Source organism: Malus domestica, chromosome 03 (genome assembly GCF_042453785.1).
Source record: "Malus domestica chromosome 03, GDT2T_hap1".
NCBI lineage: Eukaryota > Viridiplantae > Streptophyta > Magnoliopsida > Rosales > Rosaceae > Malus > Malus domestica.
Genome location: NC_091663.1, coordinates 20,596,593 through 20,616,555, shown reverse-complemented (window position 1 = coordinate 20,616,555; position 19,963 = coordinate 20,596,593). Strand labels below are relative to the sequence as shown.

At 36.7% G+C, this 19,963-nt stretch overlaps 1 protein-coding gene and 1 non-coding gene across 4 annotated transcripts; both read left to right on the top strand.

The window, feature by feature from the left end:
• The first annotated feature begins 8,885 nt into the window (after positions 1-8,885).
• On the top strand, positions 8,886-16,049 carry LOC114823975 (hydroxymethylglutaryl-CoA lyase, mitochondrial-like). Of its 3 annotated transcripts, none has more exons than XM_029100046.2 (9): positions 8,886-9,363; positions 11,045-11,237; positions 11,614-11,815; positions 11,951-12,130; positions 12,514-12,594; positions 12,665-12,828; positions 13,818-13,954; positions 14,543-14,658; positions 15,450-16,049. In XM_029100046.2, exons 2-9 carry the CDS (start codon positions 11,071-11,073, stop codon positions 15,696-15,698), a joined length of 1,296 nt encoding a protein of 431 aa, XP_028955879.2. In that variant the 5' UTR covers positions 8,886-9,363; positions 11,045-11,070; the 3' UTR covers positions 15,699-16,049. The 3 variants fall into 3 exon arrangements, with proteins under 3 accessions (XP_028955879.2, XP_028955880.2, XP_070675232.1); XM_029100047.2 differs by having other exon boundaries at positions 9,173-9,363; positions 11,015-11,237; XM_070819131.1 differs by having other exon boundaries at positions 9,362-9,914.
• Positions 16,050-18,828: 2,779 nt separating this feature from the next.
• On the top strand, positions 18,829-18,900 carry TRNAW-CCA (transfer RNA tryptophan (anticodon CCA)). Its single transcript has one exon. It is a non-coding gene; the product is annotated as a tRNA-Trp (tRNA).
• Positions 18,901-19,963: the final 1,063 nt, after the last annotated feature.

Below are 19,963 nucleotides of genomic sequence, written 5' to 3'. Positions count from 1 at the left end.
AAAAAATTGGGCTTGCTCAGAAACCACGGGCCATCCTCTTTTCCAAATTTGTCCGCACTTGTCACATGTAACCTCTACACTCGACGGAGCTCAGAAATCGAAGAGGCGAGCTCAGAAATCAAAGAGGCAAGCTCAGAAATCGGAGAGGCATTTGCTTTTCCAGACATGTCAGCATCTGTCACATGCACACTCAGCCTTGCGAAAATTACGGGCAATCTGTCGAAGATTTCTGGTGACGTAGAAAGCACGTGAAGTTTACTGTTCAATCATCCAATGGTTACCAACAAGAGTGAAAGAATAATACCGGTTATTAGTTCATATAAATGTCGACCTTCACCTTCTATTGCAAGGCAGACATACATAACCCTTCTTCATCTCCGAGAATGCCTTCCCAACAAAGCCTCTCGAGTCGCTCAGTGTTCCTTATTCCTTAGGATACCTCTGCAAACAACCCATCAAAAGCAAAAGTATTTCATATCATGAAGGTTGAAAGCAAGAGTATCTCATATCATGTTTTCTCCCTGTCCTTCTCCTTGTCGTTGTTTTTCACATGCGGGACAAGGAGAAAGAGAGCAATCAGCCAGCACTTGGTATCAATCTTTCGATCTGGAACCGACTGCCTGGAACCCCTTCCTGATTGCTTACCTAGCCTTGCTCTCGAGTACTCATTTTCAACATTTTATGCTTCCTCAAGCTACCATATGTCCCTGGGGAATAGATAAGGGAAGTGAAAATGATACCTCGAAGCATGTGGAAACAATGTGCTAATTCATCCTCAGCTAGGGACAAGGAGAAAGAAAGCAAATGGTCAGCACTTGGACAGATTGAACAAAGAAACAGACCAACACCTCTACCTCGTGCCTACTTGCCGTGTAGAAGAAACAAGCAGAGAAGAATGTAGACTGCATAACCAAGGAACCTTAATATCCCTCGCTCAAAATTCCAAACCAGTTCGAGATCAAAGCTGTGGAAAGTCAACAAGATCATCTATCTCCAAAACCAGATTTGCGTTCTTAAACTCTATTCTGTTTGGTTTTTACTTTGCTATACTTGTTATATTTATCCGTTGTTTGTTTGTTTGCTTGTTTTTGTGTGAGTTTATGCTTGAAACATTGAGGACAATGTTTGATTTAAGTGTGGGGGGGATAACCAAGTTGTTTTGCATAAAATTCGTAGAAGTTTATCACCCATTACTTCTTGTGTTGTTCCTTGCTGTTTTTAAGTGTTTTTAAGCTGCTTTGGAGTGTTTTAGTGTGTTTTGACATAAAAATCCAAAAATCTCATAAAAATTTGAAAAATTGTTTTGAAAAACCCAAAAAGAGTTGTTTTTGTGTGTTTATTTGTGTCTTAGGGTACCTTCCAACACAATGATGAGGATTTGGTTTTTAATTGCATGACTGTTAAAGAGAGTTATAAACATGGATGAAAATTTGATTTACTCTTTGGTGTACGCTTGGTTGTGGTTATAATTTATGAATTCACATGCAATCATAAAGGAAAAATCAATTTTTGTAACATGCTTGAAGGAAGGAACTTAAATGAACGTTACAACCTTGTGAAACTTGAGCCTAAACGTTTATTTTGAGAGTTAATAATATGTGCACCATTGTTTTCTAAAGTCGTTGCATGATCTCATTATTCTTTGCTTGGTTGCTACTTAGAAGGCGTTTCATCATTTAGTTCCAAATGCTATAACTCATGCCTATTTCATTCAAAGCATGCTATTGATTTGCATAACACATATTCAAGATGAAGTTGTGTAGTGACCACCAAAGCCAAATTGCCGTGCCACTATTTCATTATGTGTTTAAGTTTAACCCTGTTGAGCCTTGTTAAGCCTATGTTCTTTGTTAATCCACACTATCCTTACCTAGCCTAGTTTTAGGACCATCCATACCCTTGTTCTTGAAGCATAGTAAAGCATGACTTAAAATGAACTTCTTTTTTATCAATGTATTGCAGAAAGCAAGTGTGGGGGAAGTGATTCTTGTGTGTGTGTGTGTGTGCCAAAGTCCTTAATAAGGCACGAGTAGAAAAAAAAAGAGTGAAAAGAAAAAAGTTTGTTAAAAAAGGGTCCAAAACATTGAATTCGGCCCTAAGTGTTGCATGAATCTTCCCTTTGTATTTAAAAGTTGATTATGCATTGTAAAGTGAATTTCAAGTGTCTATTTCATTGCTTTGCTTGCTATCGCTTTAAGAACGTTTGTTATTCCTATCATTTCTTTATTCGTCATTACCCCCAAGCCCTGTTACAACCATTGACTTCAATCTTGAGTGTTGTGTGTTTTAATTTGTGGAGTTTGAAATTGGTATGAGCATATGATGTCACTGGTTCTCGCATCTAAGTAGTAGCATTCCATTCATGAGATCATATCTAAACATGCTTAATAACTCCAGAAAATTGCTTTCTTTGTTATAACATATGTGAGTCCTAGTCTTTCGTGTTTACATTAATCTTCTCACATATACTAGTGTAGGGTGTATAGTAAGAAAATGTGTGTGAAAATAGAGAGTATCTTGTAAGAAATTGAGCAAATTCTCTAAGGCATGTTACTACATTCAAAACATTGTTTTAATTGGTTAATTGTGAACTAGTAAGTGGTGACTATGATTAAGTATGTGCTCAAGTGTAAAGATGACCAAAACATGTGGGAATGATGATTTTTAACATGTCATGTTTCATTAAAAATCCCTGAGGCAAATGTTGGAAGGTCTAAGTTATGTTTTGTTTGTTTCGTTTGTTTTGTTTTGCTCGAGGACTAGCAAAAACTAAGTGTGGGGGAATTTGATAGGAGCATATTTATGCGATTGAGTTAGCATGTTCTCATGCATTTATGTTGTTATTTCTTAGTTAATTATGTATTTTAAGCTATTTTTGTGTGTTTGTAGGTTCATAGGCCTTATGAAGCAATAAGATGCATTTTGGTGCATTTTGGAGCAATTTTGGGCTTGGAATGAATAGCACATGCATGGAGCAAGATGGATGGACGAAATTGAAGACTAAAGCGGCTAGGAATGTGTTAAAGAGAAAGAAGAATTAATGTAAAAAGGACAAAGAGCTCAGCCACAAAGGGGTGTCACTCTACCATTCACCTTTCCATCATTGTCGTGCACCACCATTGCAATCCCTTTGGATTCCTATGCCATGCATCATCATCCATGTTCCCTTCATTGACTCATTTGTTGCATCATTCCACCTCCCTTTCCTTTCTCACCATGTGCACAATCATTCATGTTCCCTAGCTGCAACATCACTCCATTTTACCCTCATGCTTTGCATCATCACTTCACTTTCACCTTTGAATCATTTCAAACACCACTCATTGCACTCAATTGCTACACCATTCCTTGTTCCCTCCATCATTTCAGATTCATGCATCATTACATTGAATCATTGCACTCAATTGCTACACCATTCCTTGTTCCCTCCATTATTTCAGATTTCATGCATCATTACATTGAATCATGGCACTCAATTGCTACACCATTCCTTGTTCCCTCCATCATTTCAGATTTCATGCATCATTGCACTCAATTGCTACACCACTCCATGTTCCTCTCCATTGCCATGCACTTCCTCTATAAAAGGAAATGTGTGTAACATAAATTGATTCATACTTTGTTAGATCATTCACTCCCATTTCAACACAACCTTCATCCAAACACATCCATTCATCTTCACATCTATTCCTCCATACAAACAAACCTTCAAACACTCACCAACACCTTGTGCCGTAGCAAAGGAAGGGAAGGAAAGTGCTTGGACGTGCTTGCTGTTCAACTTGGATCGTTGGAGCGTTTAGGTGTTTTCTTTATTTTGTTTCTAATGTTTAAATTCATTTCCTTTCATTTTGTTGTAAATATGAGTGGCTAAACCCCTCTTGGCTAGGAGTGATTTCAAAGCCATGATTATGTGTGCAATATAATTTGATAAATTCCAGTTATGAACTCTTGAATCGTGAATGCAATTGGCTTAATTATTTGATTGATAACTTATTTGTATTTGTTAATTAAGGGTCGACACTTAATTGGCATGCATAAATCCGTTGCTAGAATATAAGGAAGTTTCACATAATTGTTACAAACTTATATTCACATGTAGTGAAGGTTGCTTATAAACGATCGCGTTAAGTTCAATTCCTTGCATGAGTGACATGATGTCATAGTTGCAAGTGCTTTGTCAATGCTTATGATTTTCATTAAACGTAATGATCTTTGATTGTATCTCTATTATGATGTCATGTAGGGAACTTTAGAAGAATGTTTTGGGTTGTCGAATGATGTCATCCAATCCAATAAAACAAGGAAAATCTGAGAGTTAACTAGTGATGTCACGGTTAATTTGGAGCATTGTCGTTCATAATTCAATGAAGTAGTAACTGGAAATCGAGTTATTTGCATACATGTCATGTGTGGAGAAAAAGCCTCTAGTTATCCCATCCATCATCTTATTTCTCAAATTTGTTTTACAATCTGTCTAGTTTTTCATACTTGTTTGTTTGTTTCAACTTCGTCTAAAACTCAATCCCCCTTTACTTTAGTGTGTCTAATTAGTTAGAATCTGTTTTAATTTGTGTTTTTTAAATGTTTTGATTCAAGTAAAAGTCAATTTTCGTCCAAAGTCATTCCTAGTGTCTAGTTTAAGTTTATTTAGTTGTTTTAAGCTGTTTTGAGTATTTTAAGTTTGCTTTGAGTCTTGTGAGTCTTATTAAGTATTTTTAAGTTTAGTTTTATGTTTTTGAGTCAGTTTAGAGGTTATTAGCAAGCCCTCCTAATCCCCGGTCCAGAACGATTCCTACTTGTACTTATACTACAGTTGTCAAAAGAGGGTTAAATTTGTGTGTTAAGATAATTTTCACATCAATTGCCCCTGGTCGTGGCCTACTGGTCTAGGCTACTTCCCTGTGTTCAACTCGTCTATGCTACGGCTGTGGAGTATGTGGTATGTTCCTGGCAGGCGAGCAGGTGATGTGAAAATTACTTGACACACAAATTAAACCTTATTGTTGACAATTGTAGTAAAGATGTAAGTAGATATCGTTATAGGCCGGGGATTAACTAGGGCTGCTAATCTACACAAATATGACTCAAAAACACTAAACTAGGCTTGAAAACACTTAACTAGACACTTAAGACTTAAAACTAACTCAAAACACTCAAAACAGCAAAACTAAGTTAAAAAGACTCAAAACAAACTCTGGGGAGCTATTTGGACGAATTTAAGACTAGTAAGACTCAAAACACTAAATTGGACAGATTTAAACACTTTTCTAACTAATCTAAGACACTTAATTAAAAGGGGGATTGATTTGGACGAAATTTAACTAAACTAAACAGATTGCAAAACAAAATAAATTAGGTGATTTGAATGGTGAAAACTTAGCCAGAGGATCCTTCTCCACACATGACATATGCATATAAACCAATTTCCAGTATTGTTCCCTTAGACTATGAATGACAACACCCCAAGTTAACCGTGACAACACAAATTAACCATCAGATTTTCCTTAAACCATTGAATTGGACGGGATACGCATCACAACCAAATTATCCTTCTCAAGTTCCCTAACTATGAAAAGCATGATAGAAAAACATATCAAAGGTCATTAAGTTCTTTGAAAACCATAAGCATTGACGAGGCATTCGTAACTATGAAAAGCATGATACTCCTGCCAAGGATTTACTTAACACAATCATGACTAGTGACTCCCACTACTTATGAATATAAGTTCATAACGATTAGGTGAAACTCCCTTATACTCTAGCATCAAGTTTATGCACGCAAACTAAGTATGCATCCTCAATCAACATACATATACAAGTTTTAATAAATCAGAAAAGCAAATCACATTCAAGACTCAAGAAACAATAACTGGGTGTAATCAATTCATATAAAACATATAATCATGGCTTCGAATTCACCTCTAACTAAAAAGAGATTAATTTCTCATGTTCGCAATTAAACAAAGATAACTTAAATTAGACATTGAAAATAAAAGATAGAAAACACCTAAGAGTGCTTTAACAATCCACTGTCTTGAATGGCAAGCACAACTCCAGGTGGCTCATTCTTCTCTTTCGTTGCACAGCTGCAGCACAATGGGATTAATTTTTGGTGGATGGTGTGGTGATCTGATGGTAGAGAGTGGTGGTTTGAATTGTGGCAGAAAATATGTATTTATAGGCTAGGGTTTTGCGCAAAGTAGTGGAGGAGAAGGATTACACAATCCTAGAGGAATAGGACTAGGAAATTCAGTACAAAGCTTCTAGAAAGGGATTAGATTCGTCAAATTTCTAGGGGAAAAAGGATCAGGTTATTTGCATTATTTCAGGGCTTCTAGAATCAGATATTAGGTATTCTAATGTGATCCCCTTGCAACTAGAATTAAGGTAAGATAGGATTATGATATGATAAGATAAGATAAAGTTAGTTTGGATGAGATAGGGTTGGATAGGTTTTGGATAATGTTTCCTTCTTTTGAGCTGATTCATTATCTTCTTTGTCTTGGATTTATTTCTTCAACTCTTTAGCACATTCCTTGACATCTTTGGTCTTCAAATTCGTCCATCCATCTTGCTCCACTCATAAGCTATCCATTTGATGCCCAAAATTGCTTTAAAATGCTCCAAAATGCACTTTCTTGCCAACTTTGTCATTTGGACCTACAAACACACGAAAATAACTTAAAACACTATAATAAGTAGAAACTAGCTATGAAAATGCAAGAAAACAAGCTAACTACGTTGCATAAATATGCTTCTATCAGCAAGTTGCTAACAGGCTGCCGGTTGAACTTAAGCCAGATTGAGTGACTCTTTTTCTCTGTCCAGCGTGTTGCCAACTCTGATGTAGGGTGGAGGTCCTTGCAAGCCTAGCCACGAATGAACACTTTGCTTGGAAGGTTGCTTATGTTGATCATCTAAATATGACCCTAACAGTGAATATATGCTTGTCCGTGGGCCTAACTGAGAGTGCACGCTCCTCTGCACACTAAGTCGAGAGTATACTTTATCTCAGAGCCCTGTCAAGAGTGTACATTGTTAGAACGCTCGGTTCGTGATTGGTCGAATGGCTATTTGCCGGGACGCTACTGAAAGGTTCATCGTCTGCCCTTGTCGTACTTCGGGACATGTCGCCTGGGGCATGTTGTAAAAGCTGATTCACCAAGGTTGTTTGCTATGCTAGGGCGTTTGTTAACTCTATAACTTGTCAAGACAAGTGTTGTTCGTCATTTGGGATGGAAGGGTTTGGACGATATGCGTGTCCTTAAGTAGTGTTAGTATAATAGACTTCAGGCACGAGATTTGAGTTGAGATATGTTAAATTTGCGTAAAAATGGGGTGAAAATACCTCTGGTTAAATTGTCTATCCAGAAATCTGAAGCTAGGACAGTTGAACCGATCTTTGACCGGTTGGGATCACTAGGTGGACTGCGGGAGCGAGTTGGGTTGCGAAAGTGGGCCGAGCAATGTGCAGGGGTATGTGGGCGTGGTGTGGTTTGGCATGCTTAGCCTTGGGCCAATGGTGCATTAGGCTTGCTCTAGCTTTAGGCCGCGAGTGTTAGGCTGCTACATTTGTCGCAGCTGCAGCTGCTTGAGCCGTGCTTTGGGCCTCAGCTGCTATGGCAGCTTTGTGGGCTTGCTGGATCTGGGTTGCCTCGTGCCGAGTTGGTTGCCTTATGGCATAGGCTTGAGCTCGTTATTGCAAGGTGGCAGCTATGTTGCTTCGTGTGTACTTCACAAGCATTTTTCATAAGATAATCTCACATTGTTCACTAGTTAGCTTGAAAAAGGGTAAGGAAAAGTGTGTAAGGTATAAGGGCAAGACATATTTGGTGATAAGAAATGAAAGGCTCAACATATACTGCTCAAATTGGCAATCTAATGATATCATTCTTTAGGAAACATGCTTATCTGGGCTATGGTTATAAACCTATTGCCTCTATCCTTTTCAAGTCTATGCAATCAAACGACAAACATTTTGAAAGATCTTTACGCAAATTCTAGAGATGTAATTCACATAAGTTCATCACACATTAAGGAATATGAGTGTATGAAAAATGCACACACCTTCAATAGTTACAAAAACTCACATAAGATTTATAAGGTCACTATATTCACATAAGTCATGCTTTAGTTTCACAACAAGAAGGCTATGTGCAATTGGATTTTCAAGGATAATCAAACATGTACAAAACTAATAAGAGAATAAAGAATTTCACACAACACATGCTTATTAAGTTCTTAATCACCATGGTTTGAATTCAATCCAATTATATCATTGGGTCGGAAAACTAACAAAAATATATTTCAAAACAATAAAGAAACCAAGACAATATTTTTTAATTTTCAAATTTTCTGAATATTTTTGTGTTTTTTTTAGAGTACTAAAAACAAAACTAACTAAGAAAAGAAAAAGAAACAACACACATAAATCAAACCAGTTTTTAATCGAATGTATGAAAATTTTCAATTTGATCTTTTTTTTTTTTTTTTCAATCCTTCCTGCTCCATGATTAATAAGCCTCGTGGAATAAGTATGCCCCGAAGATTCTTAAAGAGGGAGAGGGAGCGCACTGCGGTTAACTGACGGCGTAGAAGAGCGGCGGTCAGCGACGGAGGTAGGAGAAAATTTTCATTGGGACATGAATATGAGTGGGTTTTTATATAAATAGTGGAAAATTGTACTTTTTTAAGTTATTAACTTTTTAGCACGCATATTTCACTGTTAGTATAATGATATGTGATGTACTAAACGTGTTATAGTTACACAACAAAATCTATCCAGAGGTAGGGGGAGCTTTGGTGTTTTCTGGTTTATAATACAGTAAACTTACATGTGAATACGAAAGTGCGTAGGTAGAGGAAATGTCAGCACAGCTGATCCGACCCTTTTCCCACCTCTCCCCTGTCTCTCTCCTCTCTCTTCCCTTGTCTCTCCTCTCTCTCTCCCCTCTCTCCTTTGGCACAGCATTCCGGATACGCCATTGCACACACAACGAGAGAGAAGGGAGAGATGTCAATGCCTCTCCATTCAACAAGAAGAAAATTATGGACGAAAAGAACCAGAAAGAAGGATTAAAAAACAGTAAAAATCTGAAAAAAGCGTAATTTCTAATCAAGAAAAAGAATGCAGTGTTTAGGTTTTAACGTCGTCCACCTACCCATCTGACCCATCCCATCCCATCCCATCAATGCTTACAATTACAAACGCTTTAAACGACTCTGTCACGTTTCATCACCTTCTCTTCTTTCCATCCAACCACCCATAACAGCAACCAATCTCAAACTCAAACTGCCTAAATTATCCCCAATTTCTACGGTTTCTGTTTTCCTTCTCAGAAACCCTAAGCAATTATTCAGGTCTGTTTCCCTCTCCTTCCTCCCTTTTTATTTTTTCTATTTTATAATTCTAAGTATTTTATTTTTCAATGTTTGCTTGTGTTGTCAACCAAACCAAACAGAGGGTCTCTGTTTTTCTTTTCTTTTCTGATTTCGATGCTTAATTTTGTTCATTGGACTTTTTAATGTTTTTATTGTTAATTTGCTTTACTACTTAGATATAACGAAAGACATGATACAAAACCGAGCGCAATGACGCTTTATGATTCATATAGCTGACCCAGTTATTGGAATAAGGGCTTTGTTGTTGTTGCTGTATTTATTGCACGATGGGCTATTTGGCTGCTTTGGCGTAGTAGGAAAATGTTGCTAATCATAGTTTTGGTGGGGTGTAAACGAGCTCGTATACTGCTTGTATTTACTAGTTGTTTTGTTGAGAGAATGAACAGAGGGATGATCGCTTTTTTCCTTACCAGCTTTACAGCTTTCTACGCTATGTTTTTATCTTCATGTTCCACAACCGCTGGGAACTGTTACCTGCAGATCAGTTTTCGCACAGAGTAGATTAGTAGGTAAAACCAAATACACAATGGCCATAAGATTGCTCATGCTACGTTTTAGTTGCATTAGTCTTCGCCTGTTGTTCATTGACCAAAGTTCGGAAATTATTTGTAATAGGGTCTCTGATGTGTCTGTAATCGGTGAGTGACAGAAAACGAGAGGATGTAATCACTAGACTGATCTTCACTGATATCCATATATACATGGCTATATGTTGAGTTTTTCTACATTAGAATGTTTAAGGAAGTGTCAATGTATGAAAGGGAAATTCGAGGAACTAGAATGGCGATTGAAAGTATAAGTAACAAGCTAATACAATTGCTCTGGTAGAGGAAAGATGACCTATGGATTTTATACAAGATTGAACCATTCAGAGTGGACTGTAAAAATCGTCATGATACATGGCACTTTGTTTTGAATGGAAGATGTATAGCATTATCACCGTAACAGGATATATATAGAGTACTCAAATTGTGGTGTGCTTGTTATCATCTGTGAGAGTGATTCTAGCTACAAATGTTATATAACAGTTCATGCTTCAATTTTGGTTGGACTCCATTTTTCACGGAACTGTTCTTACATTATGTGCTTTCATTCTGATAAATTCAATAAAAAGGGGTCGGAATTGACAAGATTTATGCATTTTCCTCCAGATTGCTTAAGCCTCTATCCTAGTCTCTGTATTTGTTATTTGAAAAATTTGTAGTTCATTTCTTATTGCTGAATATCTTAAAACAATTTCCAAGTTAATTGAATTGCAATTTACTGTTTTCATAGTTCTTTGTTCTTAATTTTCTCGTCTTTGTTGAGATGTTGACCTGGATTACTAATACTAACTCAAATTAATCGTCATTTAAGTTAATTATGTGAGAGTACTGGTACAATGCTGAAAAGTATAATGCCATTTTGGTTCATTTTCATTTTTCAATGATGCTTCACATGCCGGACATGATATTCTGGTTCTTTGAAAGTTTGGTGGATCGTATGAACTTTAATGTCTACTTTTTCAAGTATTATTTTGATGGTCATTTTCCATTTGTAAGTTAAAAGAAATTATTCATGGTGTGTTATTGGTTCATGCTACAAAAGTATGTTTTTGTGCTTCCAGCAGATATTTACTTCTGTTTCGTGGTAATTTCAGCTGGGATTTTTCTATCTACTTCCACCATGTCGAGCGTGGAGGAGCCACTTGGTTGTGACAAATTGCCTAGCATGAGTACCATGGACCGGATTCAGAGGTTCTCATCCACTGCTTGCAGGTCTAGGTCAGATGATGCAGCACTGGGGAACTGTTGGATCGAAGGAAGAAGTTGTAGCACATCGAATAGCTGCGAGTTAGTAATTTGTGTTATGATTTGTTTGTGGAACTCTCAAAATGTATATGTGTATCCATTTGGTGTACTTTCATGTTTGCAAAACATTCAAATCTGTCATATTCCTTTTATTTTATGTCCATGTGTGTGCACATGCATGCATGTGTTCTGGTCAGACCATCAAAGGGACATTGTTGGAATTGTCGGCGAGATCTTGCTTTCTCTTCCTTACCTTTTAGTTAAAGATCATATTGATTTATCAATCTTCTCTTTCCATGTTTAAGTTCAATAAGTCGGTTATAATTGTTTCATGCCTTCATAGTAACGTAGTTCAGTTGCTTTGTACTACAATAATCTTCGAGTGATGATCTCATCTTAAACCTCTATTGATTTTCAGCGAAGATTATGATGAATATACAAGGGAGGCCTTTCCATGGAAAAGACATACAAGAGACCAGGACTTGTCCCATGGTGACTCATTCAATCAACAGACACTAAGCTTATGCAGGAATCACAGGGTATTTGTAAATATTTGTGATTCATGGTATTTCTCGGATCAATATAGCCCCAGGTGCAATGACACAGATATGGCAAATAAGGTGCTTTGATAACTTTAATTAGATGATGATATATTTTCCTTTTCTTTTGACACATTGTATGAGGATGTCGTGATTTCTTTGATTAACAGATAAAGTTTCCTTTTTCTGTACTGATTTGTGCTTTGGAGTAAACAGTTTTTAAAAGGTATACCAAAGTTTGTGAAGATAGTAGAAGTAGGTCCAAGGGATGGACTACAAAATGAAAAGAATATTGTATCTGCATCTGTAAAGATTGAACTGATTCAGAGACTGGTATCTTCTGGGTTGTCTGTTGTCGAGGCTACAAGTTTTGTGTCGCCCAAATGGGTTCCTCAGGTAATTTACCCTTACTTGTTATTTAATTTTAATTGGTGACGTCAAATTTATCTTAGAAAGTGTGATTTAATTGGGAATAGCTATCTACTAAATATCTTAGAAAGTTCTAGGGTTTTCATGGCTTAACCTATAAGTCCCGTGAAGCTTAATCAGATGACATTTTCTGAATCAAATTTTGGCAACTAAGCATTAATTTGTGATATGATAATGCGTGGTAAGTATCAGATTTTTATTTGTACAGACCCCCCCTGAGGTTCAGTGAATTACACAAACTTTCCTCTTTTCTTGAGAAAGTACACAAATTTACTTTGTCTTAATTCAAAGATATTTAAAATGTTTTGTAATTGTCAACTCACTCCCATTCCATTTTCGTTTCTATATAGCTAGCAGATGCAAAAGGTGTAATGGAAGCAGTTCAAAGTCTGGAGGGTGCTAGATTGCCTGTACTGACACCCAATTTACAAGTGAGTGATCTTTAGAAGTACCGGACATTAGTCATGTTACTTATCTAACATATCATGTCACTTTTTATAGGGTTTTGAAGCAGCTATTGCAGCAGGTGCTAAGGATATAGCGGTGTTTGCAGCAGCTTCTGAATCATTTTCAAAGTCAAACATTAATTGTAGCATTGAAGAAAGTCTTGTTCGTTATCGTGCTGTTACTCATGCTGCGAAAGAGCTTTCAATTCCTGTACGAGGGTATGCTCTCTCTCTCTCTCTGTGATAAGAAACAGAGACTTTATTAAGTAAACTAAGCATGACAGCTACTTGAGAAAAAGATGGTTTATCAATATTATAGTGGGATTTACACAGATACTTTCTCAGCCTCCTCTCTCTCTGTCTCTCTGTGTCTCTGTCTCTGTCTCTCTTTCTCTCTCTCTCTCTCTCTCTCTCTCTCTCTCTCTCTCTCTCTCTCTTGTTCTCACTTCTCTCTCCTTGGATGCAAACAGAGGTTAGATCTCTGTGCTTGCATAAAACGAATGTTAAGTAGAGTGTTCTACAGTTCCCCCTACTCTATGCTAGCATTCTCTTACATGATGTCTGGGTTAGATCTCTGTATTTTCTCTGATATGGCATGCTTCCTTTACAATTTGGCCTTATTAGTTTAACACATTCTGGAATCTGGCCTAACCCCTGGAGACCACAGATGAAAGTACAAGCTTGTCGTTGAACTAGCTAATTTGTATTTTCAACCTTCTGTCTCTCTTTGGTTTTCAACCCACCCCTCGCATCATCTCGTTACTTTGAGACAATAACATAGCATGCAAACTTAAAAAGTATGTGAGGATAGTGATGGATTCTGTCTTTGAATCTTGTCTTGTGTAGTTTTTTCTTGTTTCTCTTCATTTATGTAGGGTTTTATGTTTTATCTTTTTTTCCTTTTGGGAGGGGATGAAGAATTTAGTATTTGACTCGGTGGGTTAGATAGAATGGTATATATATCACTTCAATGTGTATTTTAGAGCAGATAAGAGTTTATTGTCTTATGGTAATTTAAAATTTAGAGTTTAAAATTCTGTACTTGGTTGTAATAAATAAATTTCCTTTGCTGGAGTTTGGTTTACGAGCTCTGTGTTCTTAGTTAGACGAGAGTCAGATCAACGTCTTGCTTCTTTATTTGTATGTATCAGTTTTATTATTTTCTTAGGTGGTTTCTTTATGTGTAAACATGGTTTTACCTTGGATAGGTATGTCTCGTGCGTTGTTGGATGTCCAGAGGAGGGAGCAATTTCTCCATCAAAAGTGGCATATGTTGCAAAAGAACTTTACAACATGGGCTGCTTTGAAATTTCTCTTGGTGACACAATCGGGGTTGGTACACCTGGTAACATTCTGAACTTTGTTCTTTGATTAGTCACTTTATCTTTACAATCATATTATTTTCTTTCCAAAGTTTCGTTCATCCCATTTTGTTTTAAAGATTATGTATCTGGACTCTCGAACCATTCCTTTAGCTGGCGTTTTGAGTAAAGCATACCATTTAGCACATATTGTACCTCATTGTAGGCATAAATCATTCCACAATAGGATGGAGAGACCCAATACCAAGGCAGATGTTTTAGCCGTATTTGGATGGCTCTATTGGATGCCCAATATTAGGATGGAAAATGTGTTTATTTCAAATGAAGGTTATTACCCCTTGTTGACCACACAGATGTCGGGTCCTTGGATCCATCCAAGAATTGAACTCAGGCACTTGTGCTTGATCAATTGAAACCTTATACCATTGTACTAGATAAGGTCCCTAAAGATTGGTGTCGATTCATGGGGTGAACTTTTGTGTTTCCTCTGAAGCTTTACTCCCAGAGGCATGTAGGATTATCATTTTTATTGCTTTTTAAACTATCATATCCGTCTCTGGTTCCGTATTTTTGGCCTTGTACTTATTTTTTTCTGTCTTCCTGTGGAACAGGGACGGTTGTCCCCATGCTGGAAGCTGTAATGGCTGTTGTTCCTGTTGAAAAGCTTGCTGTTCACTTCCATGACACCTATGGGCAATCTCTATCAAATATTCTCGTCTCTCTTCAAGTAAGCCATCTTAACATGTCAATTGCCTCGTGTACAACCATGATTTTTATTTTTATATTTTTCAGAAAGAAAAAGAAGACTCTTAAAAATTAAAATATGAATAATAGGTAGAAGTACGACCACACTTAGCGATCTGTCAGCACCAAAGCTGCTTTCTTCCAGCTTGATAAACTTCAAACATATATCTATAATAGAAAAATATGTTAGTTACCAATCCACATTAGCTAACAATTAACGATCTGTCCGCATCAAGGCTCAGGGTGATGCCAAAAAGCAAACTGTATCTTAAAAACTGCTACTTCCCGTAACAGTTTACGGCAATAATTTTGTTACACAACACCACCCAAATGCCAACAAATTACAACTTCAATAAACTTAAAAACTTTTGCTTCCTCTCCCCCACCAAATGTGTCTGATGTCTTCTCCATGAACTCAGAATCGCCCACAACGAATTAGCTTACCTACAGTTTGCGGCAAAAAGTGTAAAGCTATTAAGTAATGGAGAAAAAGTTGATTTGTATCTTCAGCCTCGCTTTGTGCATAATTACATCAGTGCAGAGATCGAAAAACATCAGATCCTTCCCTTGGAATAATGTTACTGATATTACCATACCATGTGCAATGATCCAAGCTAAAAACTCGTACCTTGTAGACATCATTAACATGCAAACGTCATACTAATTAATGATTCACTTCATGTGTACAAACATGTGATCATTTTGTTTTCTTCTAATTCATCTGTAAATTTGTTGCAATGTTAATTTATTGCAAACTTATAATCCATTGAACAGATGGGGATTAGCACACTGGATTCCTCGATTGCGGGTTTAGGCGGGTGTCCATATGCCAAAGGAGCTTCAGGCAACGTTGCCACTGAAGATGTTGTGTACATGCTGAATGGACTCGGTGTGAAAACCAATGTGGATTTGGCGAAGCTTTTGACGGCTGGGGATTTCATCAGCAAGCATTTGGGTCGGCCGTCTGGCTCAAAGACCGCGGTTGCCTTGAGTCGAGTCACTGCTGATGGCTCTAAGATATAAGTTGTTTCAGGCCGATAACTTATACTCGGGCTATACAAGAAATGTTCATGATCTGCGGAGGCATACAGTAGGAATAAACACTTGACTCTCTTTCGACCTCTCCAAATATAAATTTGAAAAATAAAGTTATTGCAGTGATGAAAATATGAGGGAACGTCGCAAGGTAAGGTTGAAAACTGATGCAATAACATAATGGTTGGGTTGGATTGGATGGTGCTCAATGCAATAATAATGAGTAAAACCTTGTTTGATGTGAAACTAGGGACGGACTCAGGATTTCAAAATGAACATGATTCCACTTATTTTATAAATTAATTCATTATTATCTACTGGTGAAAAACATTAGCGAAATGTCAAAAGTGTATCTTGTTTCTTTATTTGAAATCTTGCAATGTGGATAATTTGTTAGAATCACCAAAATTATATTATTTGCTTCAAATTGTTAAGATGGTTAGGTTAAATGGTTAATCTTAATCATTTTGGTTTGATAAAAATTTAACAAAAGTAAGAAAATAAATAGGCTATTTGATGTGTTAGTTTCAACCTCTAATCTTAAGTATATAACTAGGGTGAATGTCTATTTAGTCCCTATTACCTTAGTCAAAATTAGGTCCTTGAATTATTTTTTTCGCTAAAATAAGTTCATGAATTCATTAAAACTGTTGATTTCATCCCTAATATTATTTTCATAGCTATTTTATCCAATTTTTCGTCAACGTAAGTCACATGACACATTTTAGAGGGTAAAGCTGTCATTTTCTTGCCTATAACATTGTATATAGGTTGCAAATCTAACATTTAATTTACCTTCTAGAGTTAACTCAAACACACTATTTCTTCGAAGAGACTAAGTCCTTAAACTATGAAAACTATCAATCTATCATCCAAAGTGTATCATATGTAAGTCACGTGACTTAAATTGATGAAAAACTGAATAGACCATCTTCGAATCTAATATTAAGGATTTAATTAGTAGATTTTTATTAGTTTAAGGACTAATTTTTCCGGAAAAAGTAGTTTACGGACCTAATTTTCATTCTGGTAACAATTTAGGGACTAAATTGACAGTTCGCACATATAATTATTGTCTTTAATTTGACATGACTAATAGAAACCAATATTGTATTTCCTATTCTAATTTCCAAAGGGTTTAGGGAACATTCAACTTTTTTATTTCCTTTTTAATTAGAGTGGTTTTATGCCTGTCTTTTGGCAAAAAAATAAGAAGGCCTAATTGGATAATTAATCCTCGTGATGATATGGTAGTTAGAAGATAGTTCATGTAGTAAAAAAAGTTAGGATTTAAGCTTTTGTAATGAAGTATGTTGGGATTTATACCCAAAATTAAAAATTCCGTCAATTCTCTGTTAATTATTAGCACATGAGCCACATAAATTAGACTAAAACAAAACTCTCGGTACACATATTAGGCCAAAACGGAAATCTTCTTTAATTGTTGGCTCGTGAGGTTGGCTCACGTGCTAATAATTAACAGAAAGTTGACATAATTTTTAATGGGTAAATTACATAATACCCCCCCGGTTTGGGGTCTATTACAACCTCATACAACATCTTTAAAACATTTCACTCTCATACATTAACTATGATTTTCATTTCATTTTAATACAACCGTTAGTCAATCCGTTAACTTGACTGTTAAATAATGACGTGGCAAATATAAAATCTATTTTTTTAATGATGTGGACGCCACATGTTCGCCATGTGTACAAACATGTTGACATGGCTGACAAACATGTGCCACGTGGCATAAAATTAATATAAAAAAAAAATCTTAACATATTAAAATAATTAATTAAAAAATAAAAAAAAAGTACAAATTCTTCATCTTCCCCAGCCCTTCTCCCACCACCACCCCCTTGCCCACCCAAGCCACCCATTCTCCTCTCCTCCGTCAACAGCATCTTATCTTCTCCTCCCGTCTACAACACCTCATCTCCTCGCAGCACGCCGTTGAAGTAGCCCCAAGACACCGACTCCTTCGTTGCTCTTCCAAAGACGTCTCCCACCTTCGTCTTGTCTCCTCCTCCTCTTCTGATTCCCTCGAGGCCCACAGCCTCATTGCCTGCAACATTAGCGTAGGAGTCGCCATGTTTGACAACAAGTTCCTCGACAAATTCGCCGCCACTTATCTCACCCCCTCCGACTCCTAGAACTCCTACGCCATCAACAATTCCAACGTGCATTGAATTTAGGGGTTGGGTTGGATTCAAAAAAAAAATTGGGGGTTGGATTTAGTGATTTTGGGGGTTGGATTTGGTGATTTTGGGGGTTGTATTCGTCCAAATTCGAAATTTACCCAAACCTAGGTCTAGGTTGCAAGGCCGAAGTCGGCATCCCTCCGCCTCTCTCCTCGTGCTACTACAGCAACCTCAACGACATTTCCCCCACCTGCCGCCTGTAACTCCTAGATCTAGAGGTAAATTTGGGGGTGGGATTCGGTGAATTTGGGAGTGGGATTTTTTCAAATCTAAATTCCCCAGACCCAAGTACTGCAATTTTGGGGCAAATCTGAAGATTCTGCATAATTTTGTTCGTCGGAGCAGGCAGCTGGAGAAGATGGGGAGGATAGGCTAAGAAGACGTTTAAAAGATGCACCCCCTTGTGTTTTTTAAGTTTTGTCTTATATTAGCTTTATATTTAAATTGGTATTTATTAAATGAATTTTTTATTTTTTGTACACATGGCGAACATGTGGTGTCCACGTCATTAAAAATATGGATTTTATATTTGCCACATCATTATTTAACAGTCAATTTAACTGATTGACTAACGGTTGTATTAAAATGAAATGAAAATCATAGTTAATGTATGAGAATGAAATGTTTTAAAGATGTTATATAAGATTGTAATAGACCTCAAACCCGAGAGGGTATTATGTAATTTACCCATTTTTAATTTTATGCATAAATCCTAATAGGACTTGACCATAGGAGCTTAAATCCTAGTTTTCTACCACAGAGGCTATCTTAGAACTACCCTATTACCACATGAATTATTAATCCAATTAAGGCAAATAAGAAGATCTTCTGGTTTTTAAATTTTTGTTTGTTTCTAAAGCCTTGCATCTTACGTTTTGATATACCAATCGTTTGCAAAGCAGAAGTACAAGGGATCCGTGGCGCAATGGTAGCGCGTCTGACTCCAGATCAGAAGGTTGCGTGTTCGATTCACGTCGGGTTCAATTCCTGTTACCCTTGTAATTTCTTTTTTCATTTATTTTCTGTTTCTTTTCCTTCAATGACTTTCAAGGGTCAAGATTGAACGCCATGCATAATCAAGAGGCAGATAATATATGGGAACTTTAACGAAAAGCACCCGGTATTGTTCACTTTAACGAAAAATCACATTTTTACACTAAAAAGTCAATCCTGGTACTATTCACTTTACCCTTTATTTTGTCATTATCATTAAAACTCAAAGTTTTTAAGCCATTTTCATTAGTTTTCTTATAATATATTAGTCCTCCTCAAGACTTAAGACAGGAGATTGTAAAGAGGAAACAATGTGGAGGACTATACTAATGTCATGGTTTTCTTGCTTTCCTTTTTGTGCACATAAGAAGACATTTACACAACTAGTTTTAGTGGTTTGACAAAGAGCTCGATGTACACAATTCGACTGGCATGCTTCAAGAGTCAAGTAATTCTTGTACAATTATAAAATAGTTTGTTACAAGTGTATCAAGTTAGTTGTGTGTGCTAGTGGCTTCATTGTAATTAGTTGTTTTAGCTAGGAAAAAATTGTCATTAGAAATATCTTTATATATACACCAAAGTGTACCTTGAAATTATACATTGAATGAAAGAGAGTGTTCTTTTACAATTGAGATTTTCTTACATGCTAAGTTTCCTTTATGTATCACTGGCCAACCGCCTTATGCCTTCTTGAAATCTCGATCCTCTTCCGTTTCCATTTTTTCTTCAAATTCTTGCTCAATTTTTTTCTCTGAATTCTTAATTTCTCAATTGTTGTGTGTTCCTGAATCTCAATGGACACACACACCTTTCTCATCATTCAAAATATTGGAAGCACGGTTCCAATCAAGCTCAAGTGGTCCAATTACCTTCCATGGCATGCGCTCTTTGCTTCAATTTTCAAGCGCTACAAACTCATCGAAATCATTGACAGATCTGAGCCATGTCTATCACTTCTGCTTCCTAATTGATCTCTTAGTCTCGAGTTTGAATTGTGGATGTAAAAGATCAAAATATCTAGATCTAGTTAAACTTCACTCTCTTTGGAGA